This window comes from Crinia signifera, chromosome 7, assembly GCF_055691185.1.
Source record: "Crinia signifera chromosome 7, ASM5569118v1, whole genome shotgun sequence".
Taxonomy (NCBI): Eukaryota; Metazoa; Chordata; class Amphibia; order Anura; family Myobatrachidae; genus Crinia; species Crinia signifera.
In genome coordinates this window covers 10,335,907-10,350,394 of record NC_139223.1, presented here as the reverse complement: position 1 = coordinate 10,350,394, position 14,488 = coordinate 10,335,907, and the positions used below count along the sequence as shown (strand labels likewise).

The following is a 14,488-nucleotide window of genomic DNA, read 5'->3' as shown; positions in this document are numbered from 1 at the left end:
ACCCTTGGAGAACGGGGAGAGCCGGACATTCTACCAAACTGTGTGTGTGTGTGTATATATATATATATATATATATATATATATATATATAATAGAAGACTGGAACCGCACTCTGGAAGAAAATTGGACAACTCAGCGGTGCTCCACTTTAGAGGAGTGTAAGACCCAATAATAGTACGTTGGTTTGAAGCAGGCACTCACCATAGGCAATTTTGAGCAAGTTGGATCAAATTTTATTCAAGTCATCAAGAAGTTGGTCGACGTTTCGATCCTCAACAGGGATCTTTGTCAAGACAGAAGTATGTCACATCACAGGACAGGCAGCACCAGGCAGTGTACATATGCAGTCTCCCATGCGGCTATTTATGGTATCACTGGACTAATAGGTAGACACACCTACTTCCTGTGAGGTAAAACACCGGAAGTGTATCAAAACCAAGTAATAAGGGGCCAAACACAACCAAATAAATCCCCAAACAACATTGGTGGGATAGCGTATAGTATGACTGATATAAAGCACCTCAGTAAGCAAATAAGTCTTAAGCATATGCGCTGAAAACGCTGATGTTCCGTGCGACCGGAAGTGGCATGCGTTCCACCGCTGTGGAACGCATGGCTAACCGGAAGTAAGGTAGAAACGGATATCCTAAGAAAGAAAATCCCGCTCAGTCACACAACCCGGAAAGTAACATGCGCGCCACTACTGTGGACCGCATGGCTGGCCGGATGTGAAACTGATACAGGAACCGGAAGCTGAGTGCGCTCCAACCAATGGAGCACACTGCTTACCGGAAAATGGTGAGAAGCAAAAAACGGAACTAACTTGCGTTCCAATCAAGTGGAACGCAACCCGGAAAGCAAAATAAAAATAGTATTAAAAATAGCTTAATCATGGGAAAATTATTGAATTTTTTTTGGGGGGGAATAGTGAATCAGCGCAATATGCATCAAGACCTTGAGGTACCAATATTAAAGATATAATATTAATTAATTACCAGTTGCCACCATAAATGCCGGACCAGAGAGACTGCCTGATACATCACATCGTAAATCACAACAATACAACTTATTTTTATAATATGCAGATAAAAAATGTACAAAAAAATAATAATGTACATTAAAAAAAATTTAAAAAATAACATAAATTTATAAATAAAAAATAAGAGTAAAAATTTGAAGACATTTGCAACATTGTCAATTTCATGCCTACTCCCTAGAGACAAACATTATATGAAATATGTTCATTTAGACCCCGAGGGGCTACTGTTCCTAGATCGTAGATCCAGCGTGCTTCACGCTGGTGAAGTTTTTTTACCCGATCTCCACCTCGCAGGGGGGGGGGGGGGGGTATAAAGTCAATTAACATGCATCTCAGACTAGCAACTGAATGGCCAAATTGCTGGAAATGTTTGGCCACCGGTTTGTCAGATACCTTGTTCTCAAGTGCCTGACGTATTGACAGCCGGTGGTTCGCCATCCGCTCCCTAAAGCACCTTGTAGTAAGTCCCACATAGTAGAGTCCGCAAGGACAAATCAGTATGTAAATCACAAAAGATGTGGTACAAGATAATCGATGTTGGATCTTGATTTTCTTGCCCGTATGTGGATGGGGGAATGTCTGTCCAGCCAACATGGATCGGCAAGTGGTGCAGTCGACACAACGAACACAACCCAGACGTTGTACTGGTAACCAGGAAGTATTACTCACACTGGGCTGTGATAGGGGTCGCATGAGCAACTGCTTAATATTTGGTCCACGACGGTAGGATAGCATAGGAGCTTTTTTGCTCACATGAGACAAATGTTTGCTTTATATCAGTCATACTATACGCTATCCCACCAATGTTGTTTGGGGATTTATTTGGTTGTGTTTGGCCCCTTATTACTTGGTTTTGATACACTTCCGGTGTTTTACCTCACAGGAAGTAGGTGTGTCTACCTATTAGTCCAGTGATACCATAAATAGCCGCATGGGAGACTGCATATGTACACTGCCATGTGCTGCCTGTCCTGTGATGTGACATACTTCTGTCTTGACAAAGATCGCTGTTGAGGATCGAAACGTCGACCAACTTCTTGTTGACTTGAATAAAACTTGATCCAACCTGCTCAAAATTGCCTATGGTGAGTGCCTGCTTCAAACCAACGTACTATATATATATATATATATATATATATATATATATATATATATATATATATATATATATATATATATATATATATATATATATATATATATATATATATATATATATTAGTGGTGGGCAACGATTACAATTTTTAATCGCGATTAATCTCATGAAATTTTTGCGATTAACTGCGATTAATCGCGCTGATAGGCACATAAGTGCCGCTTACCTAAAATCTCCTTGCCAGGGGTTCCATGCTCGTTGCCAAGGGGGATTGCCACAGTGCCAAATACACATATGCCCCCACAGTGCCAGATATGCCCCCACAGTGCCAGAGACACATATGCCCCCACAGTGCCAGATATTCCCCCACAGTGCCAGATACACATATGCCCCCACAGTGCCAGAGATGCCCCCACAGTGCCAGAGACACATATGCCCCCACAGTGCCAGAGACACATATGCCCCCACAGTGCCAGAGGAGACACACATGCCCCCACAGTGCCAGAGACGACACACATGCCCCCACAGTGCCAGAGGAGACACACACATGCCCCCACAGTGCCAGAGGAGACACACATGCCCCCACAGTGCCAGAGGAGACACACATGCCCCCACAGTGCCAGAGGAGACACACATGCCCCCACCAGCAACTCACCATTGTTGCTGGGCTGGGGGGACCGGGACAGACAGCCCTCCTGCTCCCGCAGGCCGCTTAGCCAGTCACTGGCTGCTGGCCACGCTGGATCACCATCCACCTCCTCCAGGCCGCCCTCCTGCGCTGGCCGCGGCTTCCAGAGCACGGCCGCGGCTACAGGAAGATGGCCGCCGGCCTCCGGCCACCTTTGTCAAGGTGTAGGAACAACATATATATATATATATATATATATATATATATATATATATATATATATATATATATACATACATACAATCCGGGAGGAGGGCGGCACTCAAAAAATAAAGTCTCAACACAAAGTTGCAGTAAAAACCATGTGTATTATAGCGCCTAGCGCTTTCGGGGTGTCCCCCGTCCTCAGGGCAAAACACACAAGAGATATATAATTTTTGTTAGGGTCAGAGAGAATCCCCCCGCAGCGAATCCTCTATATCACCCGCTCGGGCACTAAGGCTGGCGGGCGGCTCAGCACAAAAGTGCAGGAGGCAGTGCTGACACTTGGGTGCCCTACTGATCACCAATGGTGGAGGAGCCGGCCAGCCCACCCCTAGGCATAGGCCAGTGCCCTAGGGCAATTGCCTAGTCTGCCTATGCCTAGGGCCGGCACTGGTGGGAGGAGAAGGGTCCCCAGCAGCACAGAATATATCAGGAGATGAATGATGTGTCAGTGAGGACAGGGCTGCATGTGACAGGGGCAGTGAAATGATGCGAGGAGGGGAATGGAGGCAGCAGGAAGCCACAGACAGAGTTATATAGTGGGAGGAGCAGGGTCCCCAGCAGCACAGAGTATATCAGGAGATGAATGATGTGTCAGTGAGGACAGGGCTGCATGTGACATAGGCAGTGAAATGATGTGAGGAGGGGAATGGAGGCAGCAGCCACAGACTGAGAGTTATATAGTGGGAGGAGCAGGGTCCCCAGCAGCACAGAGTATATCAGGAGATGAGTGATGTGCCAGTGAGGAGAGGGCTGCATGTGACAAGGGCAGTGACATGATGTGAGGAGGGGAATGGGGGCAGCAGGAAGCCACAGACTGAGATGTATATAGTGGGAGGAGAAGGGTCCCCAGCAGCACACAGTATATCAGGAGATGAATGATGTGTCAGTGAGGACAGGGCTGCATGTGACAGGGGCAGTGACATGATGCGAGGAGGGGAATGGAGGCAGCAGGAAGCCACAGTCTGAGAGCTATATCGTAGGAGGAGCAGGGTCCCCAGCAGCACAGAGTATATCAGAAGATGAGTAATGTGTCAGTGAGGACAGGGCTGCATGTGACAGGGGCAGTGACATGATGTGAGGGGGGGAATGGAGGCAGCAGGAAGCCACAGACTGAGATGTATATAGTGGGAGGAGAAGGGTCCCCAGCAGCACAGAGTATATCAGGAGATGAATGATGTGTCAGTGAGGACAGGGCTGCATGTGACAGGGGCAGTGACATGATGCGAGGAGGGGAATGGAGGCAGCAGGAAGCCACAGACAGAGTTATATAGTGGGAGGAGCAGGGTCCCCGGCAGCACAGAGTATATCAGGAGATGAATGATGTGTCAGTGAGGACAGGGCTGCATGTGACAGGGGCAGTGACATGATGCGAGGAGGGGAATGGAGGCAGCAGGAAGCCACAGACAGAGTTATATAGTGGGAGGAGCAGGGTCCCCGGCAGCACAGAGTATATCAGGAGATGAATGATGTGTCAGTGAGGACAGGGCTGCATGTGACAGGGGCAGTGACATGATGCGAGGAGGGGAATGGAGGCAGCAGGAAGCCACAGACAGAGTTATATAGTGGTAGGAGCAGGGTCCCCAGCAGCACAGAGTATATCAGGAGATGAGTAATGTGTCAGTGAGGACAGGGCTGCATGTGACAGGGGCAGTGACATGATGTGAGGGGGGGGAATGGAGGCAGCAGGAAGCCACAGACTGAGATGTATATAGTGGGAGGAGAAGGGTCCCCAGCAGCACAGAGTATATCAGGAGATGAATGATGTGTCAGTGAGGACAGGGCTGCATGTGACAGGGGCAGTGACATGATGCGAGGAGGGGAATGGAGGCAGCAGGAAGCCACAGACAGAGTTATATAGTGGGAGGAGCAGGGTCCCCGGCAGCACAGAGTATATCAGGAGATGAGTGATGTGTCAGTGAGGACAGGGCTGCATGTGACAGGGGCAGTGACATGATGTGAGGGGGGGAATGGAGGCAGCAGGAAGCCACAGACTGAGATGTATATAGTGGGAGGAGCAGGGTCCCCAGCAGCACAGAGTATATCAGGAGATGAGAGATGTGTCAGTGAGGACAGGGCTGCATGTGACAGGGGCAGTGACATGATGTGAGGAGGGGAATGGAGGCAGCAGGAAGCCACAGACTGAGAGTTATATAGTGGGAGGAGCAGGGTCCCCAGCAGCACAGAGTATATCAGGAGATGAGTGATGTGTCAGTGAGGACAGGGCTGCATGTGTCAGGGGCAGTGACATGATGAGTGGAGGGGAATGGAGGCAGCAGGAAGCCACAGACTGAGAGTTATATACTGGGAGGAGCAGGCTCCCCAGCAGCACAAAGTATATCAGGAGATGAGGAACATGTGACAGTGAGGACAGGGCTGCATGTGACAGGAGCAGTGACATGAAGTGAAGGGGGGAATGGAGGCAGCAGGAAGCCACAGACTGAGAGTTATATAGTGGGAGCAGCAGGGTCCCCAGCAGCACAGAGTATATCAGGAGGTGAGTGATGTGTCAGTGAGGACAGGGCTGCATGTGACATAGGCAGTGAAATGATGCGAGTAGGGGAATGGAGGCAGCAGCCACAGACTGAGAGTTATATAGTGGGAGGAGCAGGTTCCCCAGCAGCACGGAGTATATCAGGAGATGAGTGATGTGCCAGTGAGGAGAGGGCTGCATGTGACAAGGGGAGTGACATGATGTGAGGAGGGGAATGGGGGCAGCAGGAAGCCACAGTCTGAGAGCTATATCGTAGGAGGAGCAGGGTCCACAGCAGCACAGAGTATATCAGGAGATGAGTGATGTGTCAGTGAGGACAGGGCTGCATGTGACAGGGGCAGTGACATGATGTTAGGAGGGGAATGGAGGTAGCAGGAAGCCACAGACTGAGTTATATAGTGGTAGGAGCCGGGTCCCCAGCAGCACAGAGTATATCAGGAGATGAGTGAAGTATCAGTGAGGACAGGGCTGCATGTGACAGGGGCACTGACTTGATGTGAGGAGGGGAATAGAGGCAGCAAAAAGCCAAAGACTGTGAGTTATATAAAGGGAGTAGTAGGTTTCCCAGCAGCACAGAGTATATCAGGAGATGAGCGATGTGTCAGTGAGGACAGGGCAGCATGTGACAGAGGCACTTACATGATGTGGGGAGGGGAATAGAGGCAGCATGAAGCCACAGACTGAGAGTTGTATAGTGGGAGAAGCAGGGTCCCCAGCAGCACAGAGTATATCAGGAGATGAGCGATGTGTCAGTGAGGACAGGGCTGCATGTGACAGGAGCAGTGACATGATGTGTGGAGGGGAATGGAGGCAGCAGAAAGCCACAGACTGTGAGTTATATAGTGGGAGGAGCAGGGTCCCCAGCAGCACATGGTATATCATGAGATCAGTGATGTGTCAGTGAGGACAGGGCTGCATGTGACAGGGGCAGTGACATGATGTGAGGAGAGGAATGGAGGCAACAGAAAGCCACAGACTGAGAGTTATATAGTGGGAGGAGCAGGGTCCCCAGCAGCACAGAGTATATCAGGAGATGAGGTATGTGTCAGTGAGGACAGGGCTGCATGTGACAGGGGCAGTGACATGATGTGAGGGGGGGGATGGGGGCGGCAAGAAGCCACAGACTGAAGTTATATAGTGGGAGGAGCAGGGTCCCCAGCAGCACAGAGTATATCAGGAGATGAGTGATGTGCCAGTGAGGAGAGGGCTGCATGTGACAAGGGGAGTGACATGATGTGAGGAGGGGAATGGAGGCAGGAAGCCACAGACTGAGGTTATATAGTGAGAGGAGTAGGGTCCCCAGCACAACAGAGTATTTAAGGAGATGAATGATGTGTCAGTTAGGACAAGGCTGCATGTGTCAGGGGCAGTGACATAATGTGAGGAGAGGAATGGAGGCATCAGGAAGCCACAGATTGAGAGTTATATAGTAGGAGGTGCAGGGTCCCCAGCAGCACAGAGTATATCAGGAGATGAGTGATGTGTCAGTGAGGACAGGGCTGCCTGTGACAGCGGCAGTGACATGATGTGAGGAGGGGAATGGGGGCAGCAGGATACAACAGACTGAGAGTTATATAGTGTGAGGAGCAGGGTCCCCAGCATCACAGAGTATATCAGGAGATGACTGATGTGTCAGTGAGGACAGGGCTGCATGTGACAGGGGCAGTGACATGATGTGAGGACGGGAATGGAGGCAGCAGGAAGCCACAGTCTGAGAGCTATATCGTAGGAGGAGCAGGCTCCCCAGCAGCACAGAGTATATCAGGAGATGAGCGATGTGTCAGTGAGGACAGGGCTGCATGTGACAGGGGCAGTGACATGATGTGAGGAGGGGAATTGAGGCAGGAAGCCACAGACTGAGGTTATATAGTGAGAGGAGTAGGGTCCCCAGCACAACAGAGTATTTAAGGAGATGAATGATGTGTCAGTTAGGACAAGGCTGCATGTGTCAGGGGCAGTGACATAATGTGAGGAGAGGAATGGAGGCATCAGGAAGCCACAGATTGAGAGTTATATAGTAGGAGGTGCAGGGTCCCCAGCAGCACAGAGTATATCAGGAGATGAGTGATGTGTCAGTGAGGACAGGGCTGCCTGTGACAGCGGCAGTGACATGATGTGAGGAGGGGAATGGGGGCAGCAGGATACAACAGACTGAGAGTTATATAGTGTGAGGAGCAGGGTCCCCAGCATCACAGAGTATATCAGGAGATGACTGATGTGTCAGTGAGGACAGGGCTGCATGTGACAGGGGCAGTGACATGATGTGAGGACGGGAATGGAGGCAGCAGGAAGCCACAGACTGAGAGTTATATAGTGGGAGCAGCAGGGTCCCCAGCAACACAGAGTATATCAGGAGATGAGTGATGTGTCAGTTAGGACAAGGTTGTATGTGTCAGGGGCAGTGACATGATGTGAGGAGGGGAATGAGGGCAGCAGGAAGCCACAGACTGACAGTTATATACTGGGAGGAGCAGGCTCCCCAGCAGCACAGAGTATATCAGGAGATGAGGAACATGTGACATGTGCAGTGACATGATGTGAGGTGGAGAATGGGGGCGTCAGGAAGCCACAGTCTGAGAGCTATATAGTGGGATGAGCAGGCTCCCCAGCAGCACAGAGTATATCAGGAGATGAGGAACATGTGACATGGGCAGTGACATGATGTGAGGTGGAGAATGGGGGCGTCAGGAAGCCACAGTCTGAGAGCTATATAGTGGGATGAGCAGGCTCTCCAGCAGCACAGAGTATATCAGGAGATGAGTGAAGTGTCAGTGAGTACAGGGTTGCATGTGACAGGGGCAGTGACATGATGTGAGGAGGGGAATTGAGGCAGGAAGCCACAGACTGAGGTTATATAGTGAGAGGAGTAGGGTCCCCAGCACAACAGAGTATTTAAGGAGATGAATGATGTGTCAGTTAGGACAAGGCTGCATGTGTCAGGGGCAGTGACATAATGTGAGGAGAGGAATGGAGGCAGCAGGAAGCCACAGACTGAGAGCTATATAGTGGGAGGAGCAGGGTCCCCAGCAGCACAGAGTATATCAGGAGATGAGAGATGTGTCAGTGAGGACAGGGCTGCATGTGACAGGGGCAGTGACATGATGTGAGGAGGGGAATGGAGGCAGGAAGCCACAGACTGAGGTTTTATAGTGGGAGGAGCAGGGTCCCCAGCAGCACAGAGTATATCAGGAAATGAGTTATGAATCAGTGAGGACAGGGCTGCTTGTGACAGGAGCGGTGACATGATGTGAGGAGGGGAATGGAGGCAGCAGGAAGCCACAGACTGAGTTTTATATAGTGGGAGTAGCAGAGTCCCCACCAGCACAGAGTATATCAGGAGATCAGTGATGAGTCAGTGAGGACAGGGCTGCATGTGACATCATCAGAGTATATCAGCAGATGAGTGATGTGTCAGTGAGGACATGACTGCATGTGACAGGGGCAGTGACATGATGTGAGGAGGGGGATGGGGGCAGCATGAAGCCACAGACTGAGAGTTATATAGTGGGAGGAGCAGGGTCCCCAGCAGCACAGAGTATATCAGGAGATGACTGATGTGTCAGTGAGGACAGGGCTGCATGTGACAGGGGCAGTGACATGATGTGAGGAGGGGAATGGGGCAGCAGGGAGCCACAGACTGAGAGTTATATAGTGGGAGGAGCAGGGTCCCCAGCAGCACAGAGTATATCAGGAGATGAGTGATGTGTCAGTGAGGACAGGGCTGCATCTGACAGGGGCAGTGACATGATGTGAGGAGGGGAATGGAGGCAGCAGGAAACCCCTAGGTGAGATTATATAGTGTAAGGAGCAGGGTCCCCAGCAGCACAGAGGAGTGTTGCTGACCACGCATTACTTATTTGAGACTTCATAGTTTTTTCATGTTGGATGTTTTATTTTGTTACTCCAAGAATTGTTAATTATTTAAGTAGATTTATGAAAGGAATCGTGTATAAAAAAAATAATATTTTTTTTTCATTTAGTGTGAAGAAAGGAATGAGTCCTGCAGATGCAGAGGAGATAAAGGAATTGCTGATCACAGTTAAACAACTAACAGGTAAATTAATATCACAAACAACAGCCTATACAGTATATTGAGGACTGCCTGATAAAGGTAACAGTGCTTAGAGACATGGCTATATACTCAATTAACACTTTGGCCTTGATGCTTATTTAACTTTAGTTTTTTTTATTAAATATTAGCTAAAGATGCTGTCCAATATGATTAATTTGTACAAGGTCTCGAACATTTCTAGAAGTGCACAGACAAGTTAGGTATCACAGGGCAATGTTCTGTCATGTTATAGGTATGCATTATATACATAACAGAGGAATAACAGTCTATATATACATTTCTACCACACAGCAATTTTCCCAATGGTTGTTCTTACCCATAAGACCAATCCCCATCTGAAAGAAGTGAAGTCCAAGTTTAAGGGCATGGGGGTGGAGCAGATTTTTGCCCTGGAAAACTTCACGCCAGAAGATCACTTAAAGACACGCGGGAGACATGAAGACGTCCTGAAGTTTTTTCTAGAAGTTATTAAAGATATTGAGTTTCGGTTGGAAAGAATCCAGAATCCAGAAACCGAGAGACAGAAACGCAAGAAGTTAGTACTAAATTTTGTCCATGATTGTGACCTGAAGAGACAACAAGATAAGTTATCCGCAGAACAGCCTGAGAGAGAGCGGCAAGCAGCCAAATCCAGAGAGAGCGAAAGCGGATGTGTTTTACAATAGATCTTGCAGCCTAAAAGGCAAAAGCTTAGCTGACTGCTTCCACCGCCCACACCCCAATCCCAGCTTTCCTGCACCTCAGGTGAACATGTGGAGGTGACATCTTAGGAGGTCAACACCTGCTATTTGCATTAAGTTCATCAAGGCTGTCTCTCTCAGAGAATGGCAGAAGCCTATGGGATACAGACAGTAGTACTGGGATACCTATGCAAACTGGCATGGTCCTCACCAGTAGCAGCTTCAGAGGGGGTCCCGCAGCACATCTCAAAATTCAGATAGGGGAGGAGCCACCCGGGGAGCCTCCCGGGGAGCTGCCAGGCTGCTCGGAGGTGTGGCTCTGAATTAGAATTTTGAACTGTGCTGCAGCCCCACCCCTGGATCCGCCACTGGTCTTCACTGTGCTCCGGCGCTAATTGTTCTCTTGCAGTTTCCTTCCTATGATCCTGTTTGCATGTTATAATGTATACTGATTCGTTACTTCTCTTTCTTAGGCTATATCTAGAATTTAAAGTAGTTGAGAAATGTTTGATAGTTTGTAGACTAAAGAAAGATCATGTGACAATAAGAAACAGATTTTAAGGGTTTGTTTACTAAGATGGGAGTTCTATTGAAGATGGGATGTTGCCCCTAGCAACCAATCAGGTTCTATCTATTATCTTTTAGAAGATGCTAAATAAACATTAAGTAGATTGATTGCTATGGGCAACATCTCATCTTCAATAGAACTACACCTCCCCCTAGTAGGAACCCCTGACAGTAGAGAGAGACAGCACATGATCGCTCACAGGGTCTTATCTGTGCTGGTGTGCACTCATCCATAGCATGCTGCTGCTAGTAGTCAGTGACATACTTTTTTCAGACTGAAATGTCTAAACTTCCCAGCTTTTACCCGGCATATTAATAAATAAACCCCTATGTGCTGATTGTACCGGCCCCCTAGTATACTGTGTATAAGTCCATTTATGGATATAAATTGTTTTATTGTAGTGGTTCTAATGTAATGGAATGAAAGTTCTACATAATAAATACAGTACAAATATGAAGGTCTGCAGTGACTGATTCTCTGGCTGTTAGTACAGTATAAGGCAGTGTATCGTCAGCATAAACCTGAATTATTCCTGGTTTTGCCGGGGAAATGAGAACATGATGGACTGAAAATGAATTAAGGATATTTGTTAAAGAAAAGGAAAGAGAGAGGAACCTGCGAGAGGAGGGCTCGGGAGCAGGGAAGAACCATCTTACATCTGCAATCTTGGCCGGATGGGATGGTGAGTATTTTTATTCACAGGTACCGATGTGGGTTCTACTGGACAAGAGAACAGGCCTACCTTGGACCCTATAGCTATGTATGAATGTTTGTAGTATGTATTAAAGTTTTATTTTTACAGGTGTGTGTTTGTACTTGGGGTATTGGTTCTGTATCAGGACTACAAGTCCAAGTTGGCCCAGTATTGCCCTGCATGCTGGTACTTGTGGTTCTCCAAGTTCCAGCATGCGGGGGAGGCTTGCTGAGCCCTGTAGTTCTACTACAGAACCTAATTATTATTTTTTTTTTTAACAATGTCATTTTTACACTTTTTTCAACATCATCCCGCTACCCACAGCCCAGTGTTGGGGGGGACAGCCCATGGCTTCTGTCTGGACTGAGGTTCCCCTGGAGGGGGGACCCCTTTATTGTGGGGGTCCCCACTCCCCCAGGGAATCGGCCATGGCTAAACAGCCATGTTGCTCATGCTTTGGCCGGGGGACCTTATGTAAAAAGTGTCCCCTGGCTGTAACAGGACACCACTGGCTGTGAGCCTGGTGCTGGTGTCAGAAATATGGGGGCCCCCTACTCCTTTTGTCCCTCGTATTTTGGAAACCAGGACTTTGCCAAGAGGCTGGTGCTGGTTATAGAAATACAGGGGGACCCAAACAATGTTTTCATCTGTATTTCTGAAACCAGGACCAGCTCATTGAGCCTGGGGCTGGTTTTTATTTATCGGTACGAATGATAATACATTTTCCGATCAGATAGAAATCTATGGCCATATACGGCCGAGTTCTATCCATGGTGTATTTATTTGTACAGCCGAATCTTGTAGAAGTTGCCATTTGTAAAAACAGCAATTCTGCCGAATTTGGATGATGGTAAATTAGCTGGGCACCGGGTCCTGGTCATACATCACATTGAATGCGAATGAATGTTTGCATTTGTACCCATTCGATCTTAGTAAATTTCTCCCATTGTATCTTCTCCTATACCACACTTGCCTACAATTTCTGTCTCCTCTGGGTGAAGCCCGCAGAGGAGACTGTCAGCTGCAGTTTGGGGGGGACCGGGACTGATATAAATGTCACTAAGTGATTTGCATCATTTTAGCCCTTCCCAAAGAGCCACAAATCATCAATGACCGTCCGTATTTGTGGTATTTGAACCTGATTGCGGGGGAGATGTGACCAGGTGTGTGGGTGTGTGGGGGGTCCGGGGGCATGCAGAAGGCTTGTACACCATTCCCGGGGGGGGGGGGGGGCGGAAGGGGGACCTTATTTCCGTATGTCTATACTGATAATGAGGGGCACAAGGAGACAGGGTGCCAATCGCACAGGACAAATATGACGAATGAGGACCCTCAAGATGAATATAGCATAAATATTTATGTATGCTATGAGGGTGTGCTACAAATGGACATGGGTATGTAAGAGCATTTTAAGACAAAAAAAGTTTGTCCTTCATATGGTGCACCTAATTACTTAAAAAATTAACTTTTATTAAATTACTATTAAAAGGCTGAGAAATATATAGCTAAAAGAACACATGTAACATTTAGTGATGTTTAGACAAAACAAAGGCAGTCCTGAGGAAGGACCACTGAAACCGAAATGCATTAAGTGTTGGTGCTGTTTATTTGGATCCCTTTGTTGGCTGACTGGCAAGCCCCCCAGCCCCCCCCCCCCCCCCCCCATTTCCAGGATTGTGTGGTGGACCGATCTCCGGAGTTGAACTCTGCATTGCCTGGAACAAGGAGTATTGGGAGCGTGTGAACAGTCTGTGCCGCTCTGAGGTAATAGACACAGTAACTGCAGCATGTGTATTGTGCAGTCTACCGTGGGCTCTGTAACCCGACACAGAGCAGCAAAAGCCGGCACCTAAGTTGTAATCTCTGTGCTGTATACACAGCGGGCAATCTGTCCTTTATTTGTTACTTAAAACAATTATAGTACTGTTGGACTTTAACATCATTGTGTCTTAACAGCACTACTCTAATTCTTGTGCCGTTTCCACCACGTATATAACAGAGGTGGGAAGCAGGCACTATAAGAATCATTATAAATAGAACCCAGCGATATATATGGGCTATAACAATAAAGCACACACGCTAAATAAATCAACAAGATATGAAGAACTGATATTTCTAATACATTTTATATCTATCACACCCAGGGCCGGCTCTACCATTAGGCAGCTTTAGGCGACTGCCTAGGGCACCGGGATCTGGGGGGGCACCACCAAATCTGCCTATCAAAATATCAAGGATGTCAATGAGGATCCTTGTTGTGCTTAATACTAAGACCTCTCCTCCATACTTTCCCTTGAGGCCTACTGTCCTACTTTGCTGTCCCCTGTACTCAGTGGCGTAAGTTCGTCCCAGTTGTCCGGAGGCAAGATAAATATTGGTGCCCCTCCAATAGCTCAATCATTAAGGTGTTTCCAGTAGAACAGGTCAAGGGTTCTTCTAATACAGGGTGAGAACTGTAAAAATTATGTTAGGCGGCTGAAGTCAGCCACACAAGTAAAATTGAAAGCGTTCAATTAACTGATTCAAACTCGCAGGGGAGGACAGGGGCAAATGCAAGATTTCCAGAAGGGGGTTTCCAGAGGGGCAGAGCCAAGCACAGAGATGGACACTTAGGTGACTTAGGTGTAAAGCGCAACGGAATATGCTGCGCTATATAAGAAACTGTTAATAAATAAAAATAAATAAATATATGCCGGGTCAGTTAAAGTATTATAGATAGACCAAATGTTTATAAATAATAATAATAATAATAATAATAAAATATAATATATATATATACATACATATATATATACATACAGGGGTGGGCATAGCAATGTATTGGGGTCCCTACCGATCCTCCAGCGGTAGGGGTGGGGGAAGCTTTGATGTCCCGCAGGTGGTAGGGGGTATTATATCAACCGCTCAGCATGTAGGGCCTGGATCAGTAATTTCCACTAATTACCCCTTTACT

The 14,488-nt window shown here is 47.7% G+C and overlaps 1 protein-coding gene across 1 annotated transcript in view; it reads left to right on the top strand.

Moving 5' to 3' along the window:
* LOC146019753 (uncharacterized) overlaps nucleotides 1-11,298 on the top strand; it is a 30,433-nt gene extending 19,135 nt beyond the window's left edge. Inside the window, exons 3-4 of the mRNA XM_083152284.1 lie at nucleotides 9,502-9,575; nucleotides 9,885-11,298. Of these exons, the coding sequence (XP_083008410.1) occupies nucleotides 9,502-9,575; nucleotides 9,885-10,258 (448 nt within the window). The 3' untranslated portion in view covers nucleotides 10,259-11,298. The remainder of the gene's footprint in view (nucleotides 1-9,501; nucleotides 9,576-9,884) is intronic.
* The last annotated feature ends 3,190 nt before the right edge of the window (nucleotides 11,299-14,488 follow it).